Genomic DNA, 26,240 nt, shown 5'->3' with positions numbered 1-26,240 from the left:
ATCAACTAACCGACGCAATAAATATATTTATTTTCATCAATTTTGTACTACAACCATATATAAACCTTTCACAATTTTTTTATGTTTCTCGAAAATTTTATCGTTTTTTCTTATCTATAAAAATATTTTAAACCCAAATTATGCCTGCTAAACACTAAACACCAATGTTTTTTTATATTATTTTTTTATGTTTTTTGTATGCATAACACTTCATTATGGTCACTATACCGCCACCGCTACATTACTTTATTAACATCTTCTTTATTAAAATTGTTTTCCGTTCCGTTTTTTATTACACTTTTATTATAATTATCGACTATTTCCATTATGCGGAGTTCGCCTTTTTGTAGCTTTCATGTATTTTTTTTTTTCGTTTGTAGACCACCTTTGTCGCGCCACATTTGACTAATTTATGCGCGGCACTTGCTGCCAAAGCGGCACATTTGAGGATCTATAAGACAGCTCCACAGCATCAATCGCGCGGCTACCTACTATCAGTCTATACTGTATAGGTCCCACAGCAACTCGCTTCTGTCTGATGTTTACGAGCGCATTAGTCGCTTTTGTTTTTAGCTAATTTAAAATTCAAAATAGTTTTGATTTCGTTCGAAAACAAAAAAAGAAATAAAAAAACGAAGGCATTTGTATAATTTTCCCACAAATCTGGTGCTTTGCAATTTACCTCACACCTCGTTTTCGTGGACGAAACGAAGGCGACGCTAAGCGCGGAGCTCGAAAACTATATTACATACATACATACTATCAATCTACGTATGTATATTCCTAAAATCTTGCTTGAAATGTGTAGTGTCTACGTTAGATTAATTGCGGCCTCGTGCAACCTTAACGGCGTATTAGAGTAGCGGGCAATCAGGTAGTCAGCAGTCAGTAGCTATGATAAGCGCACGAGCGGAAAGGCAATTGTACAAAAAATATATTTAGATACTAAAAATAACTAAATTTATGCATTTTTTGTTGCGAGAAATTGAAAATAAAGCTTTTTTGGGAGCTTTACTGTGTCCTAAGAGCTTTTTGAGTATTTAAAAATAATTAAAATATTGAAAAGTCATTGAAGATAGCTTTTAAATACTCTATGTTCTTGAGAACATGAAAAACGCTTTTTCGAAAGCTTTACTGTTACTAAAGAGCTTTTTCAATGATTATTTATTTTTTTCTAATATTGAAAAGTAGTTAAAAACAGCTTTTTAAATACTTATATATTTCTTAAGAACTTGAAAAAAGCTTCCTCGAAAGAGACAAATCTTTTTTGAAAGCTTTATCGTCACTAAAGAGCTTTTTAAGTACTTAAAAAAAATTAAGATATTGAAAATTGTTACAAAACAGCCTTTTAAATACTTTGTGTCCTTGAGAACTTTAAAAAAGCTTTACCAAAGCTTTACTGTTATTAAAGAGATTTTTCAATATTTATTTTTTTTTTAAATATTAAAAGGTTGTTAAAAACAGATTTTTCAATATTTATATACTCCTTAAAAACTTTAAAAAAGCTTTTCGAAAGCTTTGATGCTACAAAAAAAGCTTTACATTTTTATTAACACTTGCAATGCTTGAAAATATTGAATTTTAGCACTAATAGAACGTCGATCCCTATCTCGACTCACATCTCAAACGCGTTCTCGTTGCGAAATATAACTTCAATCTTAATACCTACAGTATTCTCTTCTTATCTGGTCCCAAAAGATGTGATATGAACAGATATGATCTCATTTGATATGATGTGATCCAATACTATCTAACTGGATATGAATTGATATCAGTGATCAGTAATGATGGTTTGACTTATCTTTCTTCCTGTGAAGTGATCTCTTTGATTTTAACTGCTCTGATCTCGTGTGACGTAATTGGCTATGATTGGTTATGATATGATGTGATGAGGAGATATATTCGATTTCTAGTAATATATGATGTGTTCTCAAACGATTTCTTATTGTTAATTCCCATCTCTACTACAAAGTGTGATTAACTTGTTGGTAATGATATTAAACACTTGATGTGTTATCATATGATCTAAGATCAGTTGATTTGATGGCATGTAGTATTAATTTCGTATTAAATTATTCGTTCGTTAACTAATATCAACTGTTATGATTTTATTTGAGCTGATTTGCTGTTATTTGTTGAGGTGATCACAACTGAGGTGATGTGATCTGACATCATATAATAACAAATCACCTGATGTATTTATTAAATTTATTATTTTTGCTTAAATTTAAAACTACTTCCTCTGCTCGGCATTTTTCATTATGTGATGTGATCTGACATCATATGATATAACATCACATGATGTGTAATTTTGTTAATTTTAAATTTCTATTTAATTTAATGAGAGAAATTGTTCCCAGTTAAAAATGTAATTTATTGCAAACTCATTTGATGTGACATCAACTGTTCATGTGATGTGATATATTAAGATTCATAAAGTAAATGCCATATTTAAGCGCATTAGCGCAATTCAAGAAACAAGTACCGCAAGTGTACGCATAAATAAGTTATCTCACAAATTCTTCGAATACTTTTCCTCTTTCTTTTTCTCAGAAACGAAAGCACCGCTAAAAATATTAAATAAGCGCGCATTTGCTCGCATGCCATATTAGCAGAAAATAATCAATTAGCAAACGCAAAGCGCAGCATAATTACAATAATAAAAAACGGAATCTATGAACATGCGCTGTCAAAGCGCGTACAAAACGCAAACTACGAGCACACACGCACTGCCATTTATGTAAGCGCAGCGCTGAAGTGGCGGCGTTCAACAAAGTGTCAACGCGCTAAGTTTGTGCCAAGTTAAGTGCGCGGACAAGTACGTATAAGTACACTACGCATATCTACATAAAAGTACCGCAAAGCGCGTGTCACAATTATGCCGCCGCGCCTGTCGCGCCTTACTCTCATGCCTCTCCCCATAAGCACTTCTAATAAATTGTGAAAAATAATCATAGTAGAATGTTATGGCATAAATCGTAATGAAATAGCGCGCTGCTGCTGCCGCGTGGAAGCGCTCCATATCGGTGCGTGTGCGCCGTCGTCATGTGTCAGGCAACTTGTCAGCCGCTTTAGTGGCTACTACTCTTTAAGTAATTGTGAGTAAGTGAGTCGCTAGTAAAGTGAGTTATACTTGCTGTTGCCGTTTGGTGCGTTATCTGCTCACCGTGGTACGCAGCGCTTTTGTGAAATTTATGGCTCTTCCACAACGGTCATTTGTCACAATTACGCGACCAAATTGTCAGCGACAATAAAACTTTATAAGAAAAATTGTTGATGAAAGAAATTAATAAATCGAAAAGCGAGCGATAATTGAAATGCGCGCGGCTTTTGGTTGCTCCATTGTTGTTGACAGCTAGTGGTGTCTAGCTGAAGTGGAGAAAAATAGAGATATTGTTGGGAAATATGACAACAAATCTACGCTGTGGGGATCTTGAGCACGGACTTGATTTGATATTTCACTCTCAAATCAGAGTGTGAAGAAATCAACCGATGGAGAAATTCGTATATAAAATGGTTTAGGATCTCGATCAACTTAGTTAGACTATTTTCTATTGATTAGTAATCAATTAAAAGTTATCCATACTCAGTAATCTTTGATTACAATAGTAATTATCAATACTCAGTAAACAGTAATAAAAAATTAATGATATAAAATAAGAAATAAACGCGCAGCAATCATTATTGTAATCAATAATAGGTAATCAATTACCAAATATCAAAAAGTAGTAATTAATTGTCGATTATCACTTCCCAAATGTCAATAATCATAAATTAATTATTACAACTAAAAAATCAGTAATGATTACTCAATGATCAGTAGTCAATATCAAGTAATCAAAAATCAGTAATAATTATTCAATTACCAGTAATCAATAATCATATCTAAACAGCAATCAATTACCAATTATCAAAAATTAGTGATGATTTGTCAATTATCAATAATAAAAAAGGAAAATCAGTAATCACTAATCAAAGACTAGTAATCACTATTAAGTAATCTGTAATCATAATTAAGCAGTAATCAATTACCAAATATCAAAAACGAATAATTAATTGTCAATTATTTATATTAATAATCGGTATTTAGTTAACATTAATTTAGTAATCCATTATCAGTAATCATTACTTTTTTATTTTTAATTTTTCAATTTAAATTTTTTATTTTTAAATTTTATGTATTTTTTTATCATTTACATTTTTTTTATACAATTTGTCCAAAAAATATTTTCCTCATTCAAATTCGTTGCATTCTAAATGTTGCAACAACACTTCACGAGTCACTCCCACAGCTCGCATTTATTTTGTGGCATATTTCAAGCATTTGCCTTGCGCTTTAGCCTGTGGCACGTTCGGAGTCCGCTAACTGGTGCTTGTTCATAGTAGAATGTTATGGCATAAATCGTAATGAAATAGCGCGCTGCTGCTGCCGCGTGGAAGCGCTCCATATCGGTGCGTGTGCGCCGTCGTCATGTGTCAGGCAACTTGTCAGCCGCTTTAGTGGCTACTACTCTTTAAGTAATTGTGAGTAAGTGAGTCGCTAGTAAAGTGAGTTATACTTGCTGTTGCCGTTTGGTGCGTTATCTGCTCACCGTGGTACGCAGCGCTTTTGTGAAATTTATGGCTCTTCCACAACGGTCATTTGTCACAATTACGCGACCAAATTGTCAGCGACAATAAAACTTTATAAGAAAAATTGTTGATGAAAGAAATTAATAAATCGAAAAGCGAGCGATAATTGAAATGCGCGCGGCTTTTGGTTGCTCCATTGTTGTTGACAGCTAGTGGTGTCTAGCTGAAGTGGAGAAAAATAGAGATATTGTTGGGAAATATGACAACAAATCTACGCTGTGGGGATCTTGAGCACGGACTTGATTTGATATTTCACTCTCAAATCAGAGTGTGAAGAAATCAACCGATGGAGAAATTCGTATATAAAATGGTTTAGGATCTCGATCAACTTAGTTAGACTATTTTCTATTGATTAGTAATCAATTAAAAGTTATCCATACTCAGTAATCTTTGATTACAATAGTAATTATCAATACTCAGTAAACAGTAATAAAAAATTAATGATATAAAATAAGAAATAAACGCGCAGCAATCATTATTGTAATCAATAATAGGTAATCAATTACCAAATATCAAAAAGTAGTAATTAATTGTCGATTATCACTTCCCAAATGTCAATAATCATAAATTAATTATTACAACTAAAAAATCAGTAATGATTACTCAATGATCAGTAGTCAATATCAAGTAATCAAAAATCAGTAATAATTATTCAATTACCAGTAATCAATAATCATATCTAAACAGCAATCAATTACCAATTATCAAAAATTAGTGATGATTTGTCAATTATCAATAATAAAAAAGGAAAATCAGTAATCACTAATCAAAGACTAGTAATCACTATTAAGTAATCTGTAATCATAATTAAGCAGTAATCAATTACCAAATATCAAAAACGAATAATTAATTGTCAATTATTTATATTAATAATCGGTATTTAGTTAACATTAATTTAGTAATCCATTATCAGTAATCATTACTTTTTTATTTTTAATTTTTCAATTTAAATTTTTTATTTTTAAATTTTATGTATTTTTTTATCATTTACATTTTTTTTATACAATTTGTCCAAAAAATATTTTCCTCATTCAAATTCGTTGCATTCTAAATGTTGCAACAACACTTCACGAGTCACTCCCACAGCTCGCATTTATTTTGTGGCATATTTCAAGCATTTGCCTTGCGCTTTAGCCTGTGGCACGTTCGGAGTCCGCTAACTGGTGCTTGTTGCAACAAGCAAAAATTTGTTGCAACTATTGCACAGCAATAACTAAGTGGAAGTGGCTAGCTTTGGCGCAGATTTGCCTTTCAAATTTACTTTTGGCACAACAGCAACAATAACAAATCGTGTGCCAACTACTAACTGCCAGCATGTATTTTAAGTAGATGCTACAGCTGCTGGCTACTGGCTATTGGCAGCGTTCAACTACTGTGTCTGCCACAGGCAATTTCTAACATTTTTTTACATCATGCCACATGCAACATGTTGTTGTTGTTGTAACTGTAGTGATTTGCATATGCGCCACTAATGAGGCATGCTGCACCGCATAGCAGTTGGCAGCAGCGGCGAGTGAATGCCTATTTGCGCATGCGCGCCATACCGCGCGCACTCAAATAGCCGCAGGCGCCACAAACGTGCGCGCGGCCGCTCACTAACGGTGGCATGGTTGGTCGAGCCGGTCGATGGTGGGCGACACAAAATCCACAAAATCAAATCAAATGTAGATTTGTTGTGCTGAAAATGCACGAATAATGTGCAGCATGCAAAATTTAGTAGCTGCCAACAACAACAACAAGAACAACAACAACGGTCAGACGGACGGACGTACAACCAATGAGCCATCAATTTTAATTCGTTCAACTTGGTTGGTTCGACTGGTGGGTTGGCTAGCTGACAGTTATGGTGACTACTGTATAGCAACAACAAAAACAATAATAACAACAGCAATAATCGCTTTACCGCCTTCACCTTAAATGGCAGCTTTGCTCGCTTTGTTTTTTTTTTTTTGTTGTTTTGCTGGTTATATGATACTTCACAACGTTGTTGTTGTTATTGCTGTTGTTTTTCGTGCGCCCATAAAATGTTGCAACAAATCGTTGCATTTGTAACATTTGCAAAACCTACACCAGCAACAAACAAATCAGGCGGCAAATGCGGAAGGCGTTTGTGGGTGCGCGCTTTCAACGGAGTGCGCTGTTGTTGTTGTTTTAGTCATGCTTGCACATTGCCAAGTGCGCATTGATGCGCGGCATGCGCTTCGTTTATTCGGTGAAAAATCGGAAAATTTGCAAAAATATGCTGCATTTTGAAGCGCGAGTCAATTCCGCGTGATGTATGGCATGAATGAGCCTCAGCGTTGGAGTTTGAGGTGTGTGGGTGTATATATAAATATGTGTGTGAATGTACATATTGCAAAATTGTAAAGGGCTTGAATGCGCGCACAGTGTTAGGCGCGCTCAATGGCGCTGAACTTTATTAGCGTATCATTTGCATTGCTGTGCTTGTTTTGTTTTAGCTTGCGTTTTTGAGTTAATTGCCGCATATGCAAGTGAAGCGTGAAGGCGGAAGTTTGTAGAAAATTTTTCATCCATTTTTTCATTTTAAATTCGAAGAAATTTGAGAAATATTTATTATTTGTTTTAAGTTTTTACATTTTGGCGGGTCTCTCATTTTTTTGTTATAATTTTAAAAAACTCCAAAAAAGTATTAAAAACTTTTACTTTTGAAAAAAAAAAATTAAATTTTTTGATGAATTTTGTTTTTTTAATATTTATTGACTCAATGCATTTGCTGTTAAAATGAGAAAAAAAAAATAAAAAAACGAATTTTAATTTTTTTTTACATTTTTATATATTTATCAAATTTTTGTTCAATTGAATTTTTTTTAATTTTAAATTTTAAATTTTTATAATCAATATTTTATACCATGTTTTGCATACATCTTTTTACAAAAAATTTAGAAAAGAAAAATAAATAAAATAAATTTAATATTTTGAGATTGCTTTTGTCAAATTTATAAAGAAAAATTTTCGAAAATTTTTATAAAAAAAATATAAAAAAAACATTTTTTTGCTTCTAAAAATTCAAAAAAAAAAAACAAATTCTATAAATATCTTTTTCATAATTTTTTTTGAGAAAGTCTTTTAATATTGAATAAAATTGTTTAAAAATTAATAATAATATTTTTTTCTATAAATTTTTATATTTTTTTTCCTAATTTTTTCATTTTTTTATCAAAAAAATTTTAATCAAAAAAGTTTTTTAATCAAAACATACATTTTTTCCTTATTAAAAAATGAATTCGATCAGTTTTTATTTTCTAAATATTGTTTTTAGTAAATTTTTCCAAATTAATAAATAATTTGTAAAATAACTTTTAACATTTTTTATTACTAATGAAAATTAATAATGATTTTATTTTATATTATTATTATTTATTTACAGAAATTTTTTTCCGATTTTTTTTAATACAAATTTTAATGTCAAGTAAAAAATTGTATATTTTCTACTAAAAAATTTATAAATTTTTTTCCGAAATTGAAATTGAAATTGTTAAAAAACAATTTTTTTTTAATTCCTCAAAATTTTATTATTTTTCTGCACAAAAATATTTAGAAACAATTTTTTTTATCTTTTTATTCAATTTCCTACTAACAAAAATATATAACCCACACTTTACAAAATAAAAAACCTATTAAAAAGCCCAGACAGGAAATGCTCTTTATTTTCTAAGTGAGGCATTAAATTCGCCACACTCACATGCGGCTATAAATTTACATAAATATGTATCAACAACCAAAAAGATTATTGCATGCATGCGAGGCAGGCAACCAAAGCAGCGCAATGACCACCAAGGAAGTCAGTGCCAAGCACGAAACACACACACACACACTTAGTAGACTAGTAAGCATTCGCGCCGCACGCTATCAGCGCATACTCACTTACTAAGTTTGTGCGGAATGCTGATAGCCAAAGTGGCAGCGGCTGCAAACACTCACAGCATACGGTGGCAATCAGTTGATTGCGCCACTGCGCAATGCCACAGCGACCGTTTGCAGCCTTTGCGACCGCTGAGTGAGCGTGAGTAAGCGCTGATAAAGGTGTTTGCTGTGCCGGCGACATTAGCGCCCGCATACAAGAAGAGCAGACCGTGCGATGGAGGCACTAAGTCAGCCAGATAGTTGCGAGATAGCCAGCTTGGCAGCAGGCTTGAGTGTCGGGCCAAAGGTGGCAGCACCTACAACGCACACACACACACACTGAGGTTGTTGTATTTGTAACGGCGGCCGCACACAGTTGCACCAAATCCAGTGCATAGCGGCATTACTTCAAAAGCGGCAATATTCGTACGACAATTCGTACCGCTTGGTGTTGTTGTTAGTCTCTCTCTCTGACCATCATCAACGTTTCGGTAGCTGCTGCTTGTGGACATTAATCGATAACACTTGAGTATATTTTCATGTAGCAAGGCGAGCCATTAAGCGATTGTCCAGTGTGACAGGCATTTATTGCCACCGCCGAGCCGCAGACGCCGCTAAATACACGATTGGTTGTTGTACAATATTTAATTCTTATTTTTTTGTTTTTGTTATTGTTTTGCAAAGTGCGAAATAACATCAAGCCAACGGTGTACGCTGCCGTGTGGCAGCAATCGACTTGTGGCATGCGATGTGCTTAAGTGATTGCTGTTTAATGATTGTTGCAAGTAGGGTTGCAATATAGCGGCATTTTACATTTCTTTCTAATATAATAAAATCCAATAAAAATAGAAATAAATATATTTTTTTGTAAATTTCACCGACCAAAATTTTTGCTCGAAGGTTAGGTTTTTTTTCTTCAGAAATGTGTCTAATTGTAGCCCCCTCAACATATTCCCTACTTCTTTAGTCGTATTTCATCACTTCATTCATGTAAAATGCACTTATAATAACACATTTCTTCAAATACTTATTTTCAGCAAAACGTTCCACAAGTTCAATTCAATACCCCATCTAAATGGTTCACAGGTAAGTGTTGATGTATGTTTTATTTTGCTTTCAATAGATCTATTTTTATATTATCTACCGCTGCTGTGAAGATTTTTAACGTCTACTTAACTTATAACAACATATTTCTTTAAATACTTATTTTCTACCATATATACCGTTCCACAAGTTCAATTCAATGTTCTGAGTAAACTATTGACAACTGAAAGTTGATTTTTGTTTTAAATTAAGCTTAATACATTAAATTATTAGTTGAGTAATTATTTTAGGTATTTTTATGAACTATTCTTCTGTTAAATAGTCTCTAAAAACGTGTTCAATTCATTCGATATTGCCCTGCACTTGTGAAGTGAGAATTTTTAAACAGAACTTTACTTGATGATCGCGATTTCAAAGAATTTCGAAGCTACAGACTGCCAGGTGAAGAAATAGATTCAAAAATTATCTTCAGAAAGATGAAAGAGACTTCTTTGAACTCAACGAAAGTCGTTAATTTTAGAAAATGTAGGACAAGTTGGTGTTTTTTCGACTGAAATAGATTTAGTGGATCCTTTAAAGGATAGTCTTGTGATTTTTAGACGTTGTATTTTGCTAGAAGACGGTCTTCTGAGTGGTTTCTTTGTTTATAAATGACTCTAGCTAACTTTAAAACACTTTACAAGTGGTTTTTTGCTAGAAGACAGTCTTCTGTGTCGGTTCTTTGTTTTGTTGTTTAGAATGGACTCCAACAAACTGTAGGATATCAGTGAGACCATTATTTTGAGAACTAAAAGAAATCATACCGTTATTTATTTTTAAAAGACTCTTCACAGAGCTGAAACCCCTTTCTCCCAGCAGCTCGAACCCCTTAAAGAATCACTTTGATCAAAAAATTAAGCGTACCTCGACCCTAATGTGTATTGCATGTGTTCTCCACACACTTCATAGCCTCCAAAAAGCAACACTTTCGTAAACACCAAAAAAAAAAAAATAACAACAAAAACAACATTAAGCCAAGGTGTTAGCCTGTCTGCAGAGACTGAGCGCAATCAAAACGCACGAATGCCGCAGTCGAAGTGCCGGCTTGTGTGTGATGATGGGGCTCTGCGGCTGATTACCCAAAACAGTGGCAATACAAACGTAATGACAATTTGCCACTTAGTGGCATGACTGGCGTTGGCATGATCGGCGGATGGCGACGAAGCGGCAGCATATGAGATGCGAAGCAGTAGCTTGAACACTGCGTACAGCTTGACTTGACTGGGTTGTGTGAGGTTAAGCGGTTGTTGTACAACAACAAAAGTAAAAAATAAACAACAACAACAACCCAATGCAGTAGCCCGGCTAAGTAATGCGCGCATATGTCTTCGGCAAACGTTCGGTGCTAATGACAGTTAAGCGCTACTGTGTGACGGCAACTACGCACAGCTGTGTTGTTGTTAGTGTTGCACACGTTGATTGGTATACATTGCTTTGGTGTTGTTCTTGTTGTTGCTGTTTTTCTGTTGTTTTGCTTTAGTGCTTCTTAGCCATGGTGTCGGTATTTGTGGCAAATTATTGCCAGTACAAATTTATTTATACGTACAACAACAACAACAACAGCTTTGCTAGATTGTTGATCAGGCCGATGGGGTGCGGTGTGTGCTGGCAGCGCTGCGGCTTTTAAGTCGCGCGCATTTATATTTTATGCAATTCATTTGTTGTTTTTTTTGTCATTTAATTTGAATGTGCTGCTTACTGGCTTGCTGGCTGGCGTTGGTTGTGTGCCACACTTGCAACATGCCACAAGTGTTAACAATAAGAATAACAACATGTGGGGTGTTGGCGAGTGGCAGGGGTTACAAGTCGCTTCGTGTTGCATGCCGCCAAGCATATATGCTTTCTGCAGAGTGAAAAAGTGAAAATCAGATAAATTAAGAAATGTATGTGTCTGTCTGTCGCCGCTGACAACAACGACGGCCATAAATTCAGTATTTAAGATTTGTGAAAATTACTTGTATAATGTTGGGGAGTAAATGAGAGATGTTGTGGTAATATTACAAAGACAACAACAAACCATTTTTGTTAGAAAATCTGAAAAATATAAATTTATATTTTTTCTTTTAAATAATTATTAAATTATTTATGAATTATTGAAAAAAAAAAAATTTAATTAATATTTTTTTAAATTAAATTTTTTTTTAAATATTTTTAATTAATATTTTTTTAAATTAAAAATATTTTTAATTAAAATTTTTCATTATTTTTAAATTACATTTTTTTATTTTGAAAATTTTATTGTTTTTTTTTAAAGATAAGAAATAATTTTTTCATATTTTTTATAAAATTGTTAAACTTTTTGATTATTCTGATTCGTATTTTTTCCAACGACAGAAAAAGTTTTTCCAATTTTTTTAAATTTTTTTAATTATTTTGGTTTTTAAAGTTGTCTAATTTAATACTTTTTATTTTTAAATTATATTTGCAGTTTTTTGATTTTTGAGATATTTTGAAAATAAAATTAATACTTTGGAATATAGAAATATTTTTTGTTATTTTTTTAATTTTTTTTTTAATTTTTATTAAATTATTATTTAATTAATTATGAATTATTTGTTATAATTTTTTTTAATTAAAAAAAAAATTTTCATTTTTTTTAAATTAAATTTTTTTTATCTTGAAAAAATTTACAGTTTTTCTTTTTTGCATTTTGCATTTTCATTTTATTTTGAAATTTCAATTTTAATTTATTTATTTCTAAATATTTTTTTTTATTTTTTTCGAAGTTTCAAATTTTTTAGATATTTTGGAAAAAAATGTAACATATTTAAATGTATTCATTTGATTTTAAATATTCATTAATTAAATATTTTATTTCTTTTTTCGTTTGTTATTTTATTAATATTAGTTTTCTGAATATTTAAAATTTTTGAGATTTTTTGACAAATAAGACATATTTTTTTGTTATAATTAATTTTTAGAATAAATTTTTTATAATTTTTTTCCCAAATTTAATAATGTTTTGTTAATAATAATTTTTCTAAGTTTCTTTTTTGTTTTTTACTTCTTATTTAATATTTTTTTTATTTATTTTATTTTAATATTTTTCCAATATTTAATTTTTTTTTCAAATTTTTTCAATTAGTTACTAATTGAAATAATACTACTAAGTTTTTAATTTTTTTAATTTTTTTTTTTTTAAGTTTCTGTTTTGTTTTTTTATTTCTTATTTATTATTTTTTATATATTTTATTTTAATATTTTTCCAATATTTAATTTTTTTTCAAATTTTTTCAATTAGTTACCAAATTTTCAATTTTCACTTCCTCCTCTTCGTTAATCTCTAATAGCACTTCTCCCCATTCCCTTCTTCAACATATTTTACCTGCTTACCTTATTGTTGCTGCCATTGCTACCAATGGCTTACAACTTAACACTTTAATTGAATTGAAATGCTGCTTTGACATTAAGTGACAATAAATTAACCTGTTAGCATGTTATGTTGTTGTTGTTATATGCGACTTTTATTTATTTTTCTTTCTTTAGTAGTTGTTGTTTGAAATTTTTTTGTTTTTGTAGTTGTTACTGCTGTGTAGGTGCCACTTTGAGTGGCTCAAAGATTTTAAATGTTTGCTTTGATTGCTCAGACTTTTGATTCGATTAACTGTTATTTTATTTATGCATTAGTGCTAATGAGGGTTAAGGATGCTAAGAAATTTGGTATTAAAGAATTATTTTTAATTTAAAGATACGAAAATATAATTAATGTTATAAAAAATAAATATTAAATAATTAACTAAAAATTAGAAAAACATTTTTTATAAAAGTTTAAAATATTTTATTTTATTTATTTTTTTATTTTAATTTTTTTTTCTATTTTATTTTATTTTGTTTTATTTTATTTTTATTTTATTTTGTTTTATTTTATTTTTATTTTATTTTATTATTTCATTTCTAAAATTTTTTAATTAAAATATTCCGATTTGGCATTTCCCTCCAATCGACAAATCACTAGCTATTAACTTTATCTAGCTGGCACACAATTGACGCCATACGTTAACGCTTTTGGTGTTAATTAACAGTCACTTAATGTTGTGTCACCAAATAAATTGGAGACAACCAATTTGGCATTGTGGAAAAAATATAAAAAATAATAAAAACACAAATATGGTAGGCGTGTGGTGGCGACTGTGAATGATAACTGAGCTTGAAAAATTAAAAATTCAAGAAAATTTTAGTTGCTGTGCGAAAAAGGCAGGCAATATTGAGTGTGGGGAATTGAGAATTAAAGGAGTTGAAAAAGTCAAAACTAATAAAATTAATAATTAAAAGAAAATCAATAAAGAGAATGTAGAAAAGGTAAAAAATTAAAAAAATAAATTAATATATAAATAATATAAAAAATTTAAAAGAAGATAATAAAAAATTAAAAAAAAAAATATAAGAATACAATTATTAAACAATAACAATTATATAAAAAAAGTATAATTTAATAAAAAATTTAACAAATTTTAACCAAAGAAAAATAAAAAAAATTCAAAAAACTCTATATAAATAAATTTATAATAAAAAACAAAAATCATAAAAACAAAATAGTAACTAATTATCTATTAAAATAAAATTAAAAAAAAAAATTTAAAAATAAAATTCATGAAATAACAACTAACTGATATATATGTCACAAATTTTGAATTGATTTTTATTATTGATTTAAAAATATAAAAATCAAAAATAATTCTTATTTTTTGATCTAAAAAACTAACTTTTTTTTTTATCTAAATATATAAAAATCAAAAATAACTTTTACTTTTTATCTAAATATATAAAAATCAAAAATAATTTTTATTTTTGATCTAAATATATAAAAATCAAAAATAACTCTTATTTTTTGATTTTTTGATAAAAGTCATAAGAGTTACGATCCCTGTTAAAAAGTGGAAAATATATATATATTTTTTTTTCAAAAAATTTCTAAAATTTAAATTTTTTTATTTTACTTTTTTCCCAAATTAAAAAAAAAAATTATAAAAAATATAAAAATAAAAAAAATTTAATTATATTCAAAAAAAAATTTAAAAGTAACTAATTATTAACATAAAATATAAAAACTATAAAAATAAAATTAATAAAATAATAACTAATTTATAGGAATGAAAAAATAAAAAAAAAAATATAAAATTAAAAAAAAAATAAAAAAATGTATTATATAACAAATTTTAGTTTTTGAAATCAATTTAAGAAGTGGAAAATATAATTCCTTTTTTTATTGTCAAAAATTTAAATCTTTTTGTTTTTATTTTTTTCCCAAAATTTTTTTTAATCAACCAAAAAAATTTGGAAAAAATCCAGAAAAGATTCCGGAAAGCTTTAAAATAAGGCACATAATTATATATTTATAACAAAACAAAGACAACAACAACTCTGCATGTATGGTACATGACTGCTAGTGACACAATAAAAAATCACTTAAGATAACGAAATATCGTATGAAAATTACATACAAAGTAAAGAACCAAGTTCTAAACAAAAATAAAAAATAAAATCGAACTGGAGCACTACAAAAATAACAACAACAAAAATAAAAGCTTCAACTGTGTGCTAGCTAATGGCCGTGTGTAGACAAAGTGAAAGCAACAAAGTGACTAACAACAACAAATATACATACAACTAGTAGCTTATTTACATAAATAGACTGTAAGCATAAGAGCAACAACAACAAATGGCGGCTGCTGCAACAAAGCAAGGCGCTCGAAGTGTTAACGCGAGCAATTGCCGCCGTTTGTGGCAGATAGCTCGACTGTTGGTGCAAGGCAAGACAACTGCATGTAACATTTTTATAGAAACAGTAGCACTTTAACTGCCAACACGGCAGCTACTACACACCACTAAGGCCACCTTCATACATTATCAATGTCATTTGTGGGTAGAAAAATTAATGTCTTCAATTGTTGTTGTTGTTGTTGTACTTCTGCTACATATATTGACGCTGCTGTATGCTTGTCGCGCTAATGAGAGCGGATGTGTCAACATTTTTATGGCTCATCAGCTTTAAGTGGCGACTCTTACCTACGCTCTAAAAGGGCTGCGTGGACTGTGAGGGCGGCGCGGGTTGTGAACGTGCTGTCGGCTGGCGGCAAAGCATTTTATGCTGATAAATGTGTCGTTGAGATTGGGTAAAGTAATAAAACAGCATCGAGATTTTTAACGAAAAAAGCAATACAATTTTGTGACTCATTAGCGTTGCAACATTGCGTCATTTGTGGCGCTTAAACAGAGTTACTCAATTTTATTATAAGTGCTGGCACATTTTTATTGATTTTTTAAAGCTTTTCATAAATTTTCTATATTTTATTTTCAATTTTAATCACCGCTAAGCGCCGTCTTTTTAAGTTTAAATTGCCTAGAAACACAAATAAACAAGCTATTAGTGGCGGCTTTATTAATTTACTTCGCCTAATTGACGGCCTTATTGCGGCTTATGCCATCGAAAATTGTTTGATTGATTGATTTATGCGTTGGTGTACAATGCTGCACGTTTTTTGTGCTTTCAATTTGGTGTTTTGTTGGGGTTTTTGGGCGGCACAAACGCCATGTTGCCCAAAAAGCGCGCTGTCAAGTTCGTGTCTTAAGTCTTTTGTTTGTCGCCGGATTTCCGCTGATTGGTGTGTGTGTTGGCTGCACAACAATAAAGTCAATGCATGGCGTTGTGCGTGTGTAGAGGAAATGTTAGAGGGGAAGTCTAATTGAAATTAAAAATAAATAAATTTCGACAACAAAAAATATTAAAAAATATTTAAAAAAAATTTCATAAAAATAATATGTAAAAATATAATAATAAATATTTTTACCAATCAAGCCCAAAAATGCAAATTCTTTAAATTAAAAAAAAAAAAAAACAATTTTTAAAAATAGATTGAATTATTCATTTTTTTCGATTTAAAAAGAAAATTAGAACAAATTTTTGTAGAAAAAAAAACATTAACAAATATTTTTAAAAAAATTTAAAATAATTAGTATAATTTTTTTTAACCAATCAAGCCCAAAAAAATTCAGATTATTAAAAAAAAACAATTATTATAAATAGGTTGAATATTCATTTTTTTTCCTATTTAAAAAAAATTAGAAAAAAATTTTGTTGAAAAAAAAACATTAACAAATTTTTTAAAATAAATAATAATAATTTTTTAGCCAATCAAGCTCGAAAATTCAGATTCTTTAAATAAAAAAAAAAAATAATTATTAATTTTTTTCGATTAAAATTTTTTGTAGATTTTTTTTTTAATATGGATTTTTTTCTCCTAAAATTTTTGATTTATTTTTCAAATTAATTTATTTATGCAAAAACTTAAAAAATTCAGAATTTTTGTTTATTTTATTTAAATTTCAATCAATTTTATAAATTTTTTTCAATAATAAATTCGAAAAAAATTAAAAAAAAAAAATAATAAAATTTTTTTTTAAATTTGTTATAACAAAAAAGAATATAAATATCGAATATTAAACTAATGTCATTATCCAAATTTATATAAACTAAAATTGGTTGATCAAATGAAATCAACTCCGTTTGCACATTTAAAATCCCACACACATTAAAAGTTAAAACTACACACGCTTCAGCAACTTCATGCAGTTCTACGAAATGACCTAATTTCTGCAATTGCGATTAAAAATTTTGCGTTCGCTGCCATTTAAGCCCTTTCCCACACAGGCTGTTAGCCAACAACACAGACACATATGCGTCAATAAACACACACACTCTCATATATATGGTAACAGTTCGCAGTTACCTTCGGCGCGCTGAGAAATTACGGGCAGATGTCGGTCATAAAATTGCGTTAATATCCTTGCCGCCAAAGCGAAGTTGCCAATAAAGTGGCTAATTCATTTTGGTGGGGCGCGACAGAGTGCGGTCAGTGTGCACAAATGCATGGCAAGGCAAGTGAAGTGGTGGTCATCTACGATGCTACTGGCTACTGTTGTTGCACGCGGTCTGAATGTTGGCTTTGATCAGATGCTAGTCTGTAAATATGTATGTGTTTGCTTTTGATAGCACGCATGCGTGCGAAAATTTGTGTGCGCCATATTATAATTAAAATGCGCTATAAATTTAAGCAGTTCGCAGTAGAATAAACAAGCTATATGCACTGGGAGAATTTTTTCATGATTTTAAAATTCTTTTAATTAAAAAAAATTAAAATAAAAAAAAAATTAAAAATTATAAATATTTAATTTTCATAAATTTTTTATTAATATTTTTTTTTTTATAAAATCTAAACAAAATTTTTCTGAAGTTTTTAAAAAATAGCTTAAAAATTATAATTATTTTATTTTCATAATTTTTTTAATAAATTTTTTATAAATTCTTAACATAATTTTTTCGGAAGTTTTAAAAAATGTATTTAAAAATAGTTTAAAAATTAAAATTTTTTAATTTTTTAATTTTTTTTTCTGATTTAATTTTTTAAAATATTCTAAACGAAACTGTTTCAGTAATTTTTTACACAAAGTTGTATCAATTTCTTCTATTAAAAAAATTGAAATTTTGTTATGATTTGAAAAAAAAACTTGAGTAGATATTTATAAATTTATTAAAAAAAAAAAACAATTTTATTTTAAATTGGTTTTTTTCTTGAATTATTATTATTTTTTAATTTTATTAATTTTAAAGACTTAATGAATTTATTTTATTTTAAATTTATTTATTATTATTATTTTTTTTTAATAAAAAATTTTATTTTTTGAATTTAATTTATTTATTTTCAATCAAATTTTGTTTTAAAAATTTTATTTTTTTCCCGAAATTCCACAATCATTCCTCCCAGTGCACCCATCACTCGTTGCAGCAGACGCCAGTTGAGCGATTAAATTGCTGCTCCAGCGGCTGCTGCTTGTGCTATAAAATCGCTGAGAATTACAAGTGTATAAAAGCAACTAACACAAGAACAACAACAACGATCACATCTACTTAATTCACACAGTAATAACGACAGCAGCAATAACAACAAGAGCAACACAACAACGCAAACATTTATGTGGCAATGGCAAAACTCATCAGAAAGCCATAATGCGCTTTAATAAAATGCCGCCAAAGCATCGGCAGCAACAGCAACAGCACCAGCAATGGCGGCATCTTCATTGATTTTTGTTCGATTAAAACAATCGATTGAACGATTTTCCGCATTCGTTGATTCGCAAATTATTGCCCACATATAATGTTTGTTTGTTGTTATTCTCAATTTTGTTGTTTTTTATTCACATTTTTGTTGCTTTTTTATTATTTTTTGTTTTTTTCCATCATTGATTGGTCACAGGTGATTAAATGGTAGGGTCATGTGGTTATGGTGGTATGATTTTTAATATTTTCTTTTCAATTCTGATTTGTAATTTCGTCGGAAATTCCCACGGGCACGAAAAAAATCTGAATTTGTTGATCCTTAATGATTTTCGTTTAAAAGTTTAGTTAAGTAACTCTACAAATCATCAAAATTTTAGTATAGCGTTCGCGTGGGAATTGGAACCTTTCGCGAATGAGCATATAATGAGCTTTTATTTAAATTGGCTTGCATAAAGTCGTTGTCTTTATAAAGTCTGAATGTTGCGAAACCGAGATTTGAAATAAGATATTTTGGTATTTACCAGGTCATTCAGACATCCAGAGTAAAACCATCGATATAACCTCATACCAGATATGATACACTACAAATATGGTACTAAATAGATCATCTATCTTTCGCATATACTATAGATCACTGATTTTAGAATATAGTTGGTTAATCAAAGAACTTATACGATAGATCGTCGACTAGAAAGCTTTTAGATTATTGATGAGATCCTAGAATATAGATTAAAAACCATGTAAGATAAAGTTCACAAATCTTAGCTCATAGATCTTTAAATATAGATAGATAGATCATAGAACCTAAAAAACATAGATCACATATTATAAATCTTAGATCATGAAGTGTAGGTTATAGATCATGAATCATAGATCATAGATCATAGATCAAAGAATAATGCTACGGATTATACATCACATATTATGGATACTAGACCAAATAACATAAATCAGATAATATCAAAAAGTTCATAAAACTTATATTATGGACAACATTTTCGTTACTCTAGGTTCCCCACAGTCTACGCTTCAAAATACTTAAAAAATGAAACCTTATTGTTGGCTTCCTATTTCTACAAGACTATTTTGATTTATCAGATTTCAACGTAAGTAATGTTGAAGAGAGGTCAAAACCTAGTATACTACTCAGTTAAGGTTGAAGGCAGGCTCAGAACCGAGGAGTACTATTCAGCTCCTAATAATTTATAACAGAAATGCCATCATCCGTAGTAAGTCATCAGTTGTAAGTCAATTCACTCGCGTCCTCTTGAGTCTACTCACGCTCTAGCATGCATTTTGACAACATTTTCGAAACCACACCACCAAAAACAACACCATAACTACCGCACAACTAATAATATTTAAAATTTATAACATGTTATTAGACAAAGTTAGCGCAAACTTTATGCCAAGTCAACACGTAGCACGCTAAACTGCTGGCTTAGACAACGTGCTTGACGCACCGCGGCGCCTGCGCGCGCACTCTATTTGCCTATCTGAAAGCGAATCGTGCAGCCGAAAGAGGGCTTTCATAGTGAGAGATTCTTATCAATTCGACGAATTTATTTCGATTGTCAATTTCTAGCGATTTTCTCATAACAACTCGTTTGCATATTGTTTTTGTATATTTTTGTATTTTTTTTTTTAGTATTTTGGCAAACAAGTTCGGACAGTAGCCGACGATGACGCCGTTATTGGTGTGGCGATAAGCATCAAATCAATGTTTTCATAGCTACTGAATATAATCAAATGCATGTATTTGAGTTGTTCGTTGTTGTTATTGTAATATTGTATTAAAAGCTTAAGCTAAGCGGGCGCTTATCTAACGGATGCGCCTTAAATGGTGCGGCACTTTTAAGTAAATCAAAACAACAAACAAACAAAAAAATATTTTTTAACTAGTTTAATTGTGTTGTTGTTGTTATTGCTATTGTTGTTGTTGTTGTTGTTAGCATTTTCTACCTTATAAAGTTAGCCGCGCCAATTTGTGTTCATTAAAGAGCGACGCATAAATTTCTATGCCAACACCATAAATGCCAAAACGCGCGCTGGCGTTTTGAAACGAGGTGACAAAATAAAACAAAAACAACAAAAACACAAACAAACAAGCAACAATACTCCGCTATAATTGCAATAAAAAAGGTGAAAAATTAATTTCGCTGGAAATATAAACGACACCGAAAAATATGAAATTCAAAGCGAAGCATAGCAAAGCGATAAACAAAGCAGCTTGGAAGTAGAAACAATCAGTTAATGAGTTGGTTGAGAAATTGATTGGTTTGTGTGGTGTTGAAGCCGCATGTTGTCTACAGGAGCCGTATGTGTGGTGTCGGAAAGAGCAATGAACTTTAGCGTAGAAAAGAAGAGTCTAAATTGGCTTAGCACATGTGGATTGCGGATAATGGATTCTGAGTTTTTAGGGATCTAACAAGTGGAACGGAAGACCTTTAGAAAGCATGCGCGCTAAAGTTGAAGTGGTCTCTTAAAAAGGTAGTCCTTAAGTACCAAGGGGCCGCATTTTAAGGAATCCGAAAAGAGACTTCGCCATTTCTTTGCCAAATTTTACCAATTTATAGCACCCTGACTTTCTAACTATGGCAAGTTTTAGGTTAGAACACGAATAATCTCAGAAACGCCCAAACTCGAACTAACCGAGTTCTTAGTCAACTTAATGAGAACCTTTATGAGATTTCAATAGAAATTGGGTCCTTCTAAGTGGATTATGAAGGTTGAAAATCTTTCTTTCAAGTCTATTTCTTGAAATCTTCCCCAACTTCTTCATAGAACTCCAGTTTTCTATATGTAAACTGTCTTCCAAGAGGTTCTGTAACATTTTTCTGTAACCGAGTTTATTCTTATTCCTGAAATTTTATAAACTTCCTCATAGAACTCATAATGTCTATGTGTAAACTGAGTTCTAAAGGGTTCCCTAAGTTGATTATGGAAGTAGAAGACCGTACTTTCGCGCTTGTTTCCTCAAACGTTCTCAATTTCTTCAAAAGGCTCTGTTTTTTAAATATGTAAAATGCGTTCCAAAAAGGTTCCACAATAGTCTGAGTGGTCGCAAAGTTTAAGTTTATAAGGTCCGGTAGGACGGTCGGATGAACTCAGACGGCTGGTGTTAGACTCGTTAATCTCAGAAGTCTTCGTATCTCGTCTGAACGATATCGGCAGAAATGTTGGAATGGAACTTAGCTTTCTAAGACTCACTTTGAGATCTAGAAGCAGCAAAAGGCCGGTCTAAATTAACACCGATATAAAACACTGCAGTCTAAACTAAAATTTTGTTGGTGTTTCGATGATTTACATAATCTTCATTCTTCTCCATAATCTCTGTCTTCGCTATCTTAAGTCTGATCTTCCCGTTACTTCCAGCTTACTTATGCTTAACTTTCACAGCTCTAATTTGCTACCTCTAAAGGTCGTTTATACGAACTTGTCTGCTCAGCCCCCGCTGTCCATTCATTTTTAGTAGCTTCTTCCAAATATTGTTTTTGTTGCCTGCATAATTACAGCAGGTTTATTAATTAATTAAGTAAGTTTTATGTTTGGGCATATGTAATGTTGATTTTTGATGCTGATCACAAAGCGCTCACTGGTTTCCTTAAGCGCTTGCGATCAGCGCTGATAGTCGCGGCTTAATGGTAATCAATAGATATTAGCGGTTAACTATTTACATGCAACACTGTGTGTTTATGTTAATGAGCGCAATCAATTTGGATTGTGTGTGTGTATGTGAATGGCCTAGTCCACTAATGAAATTAATGAATGAATGTAAGTTTTTGAGGGCGTTATTGTGGCCAGTCTCACGCTTGGCTTTTTGAGGTTACAAAGTTGGTGAACTCATTTTAATGCGTTGGCTTCATTTTCGTTTATATTGGATTTTACTATTTGATTTAATGCGATTTATGGAATTTTTAATTATGAATATTATTTCTTTTTGAATTGGTTTTTGAAAGATAATTTATTTCATATTTCGAATCGTATTCTGGCTGTTTAGGAAGCTATATATGTAAATTCATATTTTTTTGTATTTGGTCTCTACCTTATTACACCAAAGTTCAGTTGAGTAGCTAATATTCGAGTCTTTTACTTGGAAATTCGTTACTTCTAGTAGTCTAGTAGATCCCCAAAGTTTATTTTTGTCCCATCAAGCCACCTGAAGTGGATTCCGATCTCTACTGATGGAGCCAATCTGTTCTCCCGAAGCAAAAGTCATTGTAGCAGCCGCTACTTCGCTTAATTCCTCAATTCCAACTAATTTTTTGTCATTTTTCGCCGGATCCGTTTTGTTGATAACGGAGAACTATGATTATAACTTGGCTGTGTGATAAATTGAGTTGGGGAACGTATTGGACGGCAAACGTCGGCACTCACATCTGAAAGGAGTGTGAGACACCAAACGAGAACCTTTATCTGTCTCTATCACTCTGTCATCCGTTGGATTCGGTATTGCGGTGAAGCTCTTAAGGTTCTTCGGATCCGTTTCGTTGTTAATAGACAGCTATGATTATGACTTGGTTCTTGGTAAAAATGTGTTTGGGGAACGTATTGTACAACCAATGGGCGGCACAAGGAGTGTTAGATTCCAAAATAGAACCATTATTTGTCTCTATTAATCTGTTACCCGTTGGATTCGGTATTCCGGCGAAGCTCTTAAGTTTCATCGGATCCGTTTTGTTGATACCAGAGAACTATAATTATAGGTTGATTGTTTGATAGAGTGAGTTGGTGAACGTACTGGACAACAAACGGCGGCGCTCATGTATGTTAGGAGTATGAGATTCCTCTTAAGTTTCATCGGATCCGTTTTGTTGATACCAGAGAACTATAATTATAGGTTGATTGTTTGATAGAGTAAGTTGGAGAACGTACTGGACAACAAACGGCGGCACTCGTGTCTGTTAGGAGTATGAGATACCTCGATAGAACCTCTCTTTGTCTCCATCACTCAGTGATCCTTTTGATTCGGTATTACGACAAAGTTTTTTAAGGTTGCCAAATTGTAGAACTGCGTGTCTTCTGTTGAGAATGTATCATATTTGAGTTTAAACGTGAAGTAAGTTGACCTTTGTTCTACTAATTGTTTTTAGAGCTGAGAATGCTCAAGGAAAGTCCGCATTCTAACTCTACTCTACTAAAAATCGAGATGCCTAAAAATATCTTCAATATTTTCAGGCTTAACCATAAGTGAAGCACCTTTTTTGGTACGATATTTTTATTGAATTACGAAACCAACGGTGGGGGATAGCGGGTCAGCCGGATAGTCCAAAAACTCCACCCTGTATGCTTATCACAAATCATTGCATTTATCGCGTTAAATTATTTTCCCATCAAGTGAATTAGTGGCGCGCTATGTTGCCACATTTCATTCATATCATTTTCATCACCACCGCCTTGAACGCACCATTTGTCTTAGGCAATTTTATCAGCGCCTCCCGGCCTATTTACACATTAATTTCTGTTACGCAGCGATTTTAGCCACTTCCTTGCGCGCACACAACGCCGTAAACGCCTGGCCACAGGACGTGATTGTCCTACGCGGTCACAACGGCGCTTATCACGTTTGCGGGCATACTATGCTTTGTACTGGCCTCCCCACACTCCGCGCGATAAATGGTCGTAATTGTATTGATGAGCCTACGCGCGACGCAGCTAACCAATTCCCAGGCCGGTGGCGTAATTAACGCGCGGACAAACAATAAACAAAAAAATGGTAAGCAAAAATAAATAAAAACGACGCGTAAATAGCGAACTTTTATCAACACATATCGCGCTACCAAAACGCGCGAGCTGCCACACACACAACCATTAACTAACAGTAGTCTCGATGTGCTGTTAGCGCGCTTGTATCTTCTACGCATATGATTGCCGCCACATTTGTCAACAAAAGCGTGTTGACAATGCAATGCGCGCCACGGCCTTGCCACCGTGCTGGCCAAGCAAACGAACGGCCCATACATTTACCAACACCAACGCGCCTCCTGGCCTCTTCGCAGTGAGCCAACTCATCAGCGCCGCAATCGTAAAAATATCCATTTTACTACGCGTACGCTATCGCACAGGCAGATTTAGCGGCGCGATTGTGTACCATGGCTAATGACAAGCGCTCAATAGCACAGCTACTAACTACTGGTAGTAGCGCGTTCGGCCAGCTCCCAGGACACACGAACACAATACAGCGTTCGCTCGTAAAATTATCCACCTTCATTAGGCTGCCGCTGTTGGTGCTGCTGATAGCGTTTCATGATAGGCCTATCAATTTATTGTTATGCTGCAACATTGCTTTGTCGTCGCTTACTCGTTGCTGCTTGTTGTTGTTGTTGTGCGCAGTTGGTGGCAAGCGCACAATCGTTAATAGACCCAACCGGCCTATTCAGCCAAATGATGGCAGTTGAACACAGTGTGCTGCCGGTAAGCGGTGTTGTTGGTTGGCGGTTTAAATTAATTACATCAGGCGCTAGCAATCGTATGTAATGATATTTTATAGTCTCCACTTTATGGTGGTATCACTAGCGCGCCGCGGCAGAGATTGCGTGGAGCCTCCTTTTGGATGGCGTTTTATTGTAGGTGCGTAAAGTATGCTTCTTTAATACTTCACTCGTACGCTGTGAGAGTGGAGGGAGTGTTTGGGGACTCTTACTAAAGCAGGTGTGGGTTTGCATTTCAACGCCGAGCTCGGGGTGGGTCCTACCATCGATGAGTGATGCTCATTACAAACATTTAGAGTTGGGTGTTTCTACAAGTGCGTCCACTAAGTTCACTAAGTTTAGTTCGGTTATAGGAAGCTCCAGCAGCTTCTCTGAAGGAAACTAACGTCCTTGTATCGTGTTTCGGTCTGAAGAATTCTCCAGCTCGGTCCGTTTTCGACGAAGCTCAGTCGTTTTGCATTTTCAAACTTCCCAATCAAAATTTGATTGAAAGAATCTAGCGTCCTTGGTTCGAGTTTCCGCCTGAAGAACTCTCCAGCTTGGTCTATTTTGGACGAAATTCAGTCATTTAATATTATCTAACTTCTTAATGAAAGTTTGTTTGAAAGAATCCAACGTCCTTGGTTCGAGCTTCCGTCTGAAGAACTCGTCAGCGCGGTCCGTTACGGAGTTCTTTACATGCAAGTCTTATTTCTTTGCAGATCCCCAACACTTTTCTTTATTACATAGGCAGCATTTATGCGAAAAACCCAAAATCGGATCAAATTTCTGAAGAGTTCTGAGGGGTGTATTTTGTGCATTTCTTACAAATCCTTCTACTTTAGACATTGTATATAATCAGTACTAAAATCCTAGAAAAAAATCGTGTGGAGTTTGTGCCTACACATTTCTGTAGACTCGTCCGTTTAGCTGAAACTCTGTCATATTCCTTTTACTTACACTCCTACGGGCGTCTTAGTAATTTTTTTTATGAGAAAACAATGGAATGAGTCCAGAAAGAAGTAATCTTGTAAAACCTGTTTCTATGAAACTCTCTGCAACAGTCCGTCAGCGGGTAACTGAGTCCTTCTTTTCCGCGAAGAGCTCTGCTGCCTACTTCCGTTTGGTTTTTGATAACTTTTTATACAAAATCGTATTGGAATCAATCAATACTAAGGTCTAACAGTCACTTCCAT

At 32.3% G+C, this 26,240-nt stretch overlaps 2 protein-coding genes across 7 annotated transcripts in view; one reads left to right on the top strand and one right to left on the bottom strand.

Annotated features, from left to right (window-relative positions):
- LOC105218490 (optomotor-blind protein) overlaps positions 1-26,240 on the bottom strand; it is a 243,750-nt gene that overhangs the window by 33,222 nt on the left and 184,288 nt on the right. The gene's annotated exons all lie outside the window — the stretch shown is intronic.
- LOC128922326 (uncharacterized) overlaps positions 1-26,240 on the top strand; it is a 323,101-nt gene that overhangs the window by 194,057 nt on the left and 102,804 nt on the right. For 2 of the 3 annotated variants that reach the window (XR_008471557.1, XM_054232397.1), the window contains exon 4: positions 9,534-9,582. Coding sequence is in view for 2 of the 3 variants with exons in the window: in XM_054232397.1 (XP_054088372.1) it covers positions 9,534-9,582 (49 nt within the window). In the remaining variant the exon portion in view is untranslated. Of the gene's footprint in view, positions 1-9,533; positions 9,671-26,240 lie in introns of those variants that run through there. The other variant, XM_054232396.1, reaches the window with a different exon arrangement.

The sequence above is a fragment of the Zeugodacus cucurbitae genome, chromosome 5, assembly GCF_028554725.1.
Source record: "Zeugodacus cucurbitae isolate PBARC_wt_2022May chromosome 5, idZeuCucr1.2, whole genome shotgun sequence".
Classification (NCBI taxonomy): domain Eukaryota; kingdom Metazoa; phylum Arthropoda; class Insecta; order Diptera; family Tephritidae; genus Zeugodacus; species Zeugodacus cucurbitae.
This window is presented reverse-complemented; position numbering and strand designations above follow the sequence as displayed.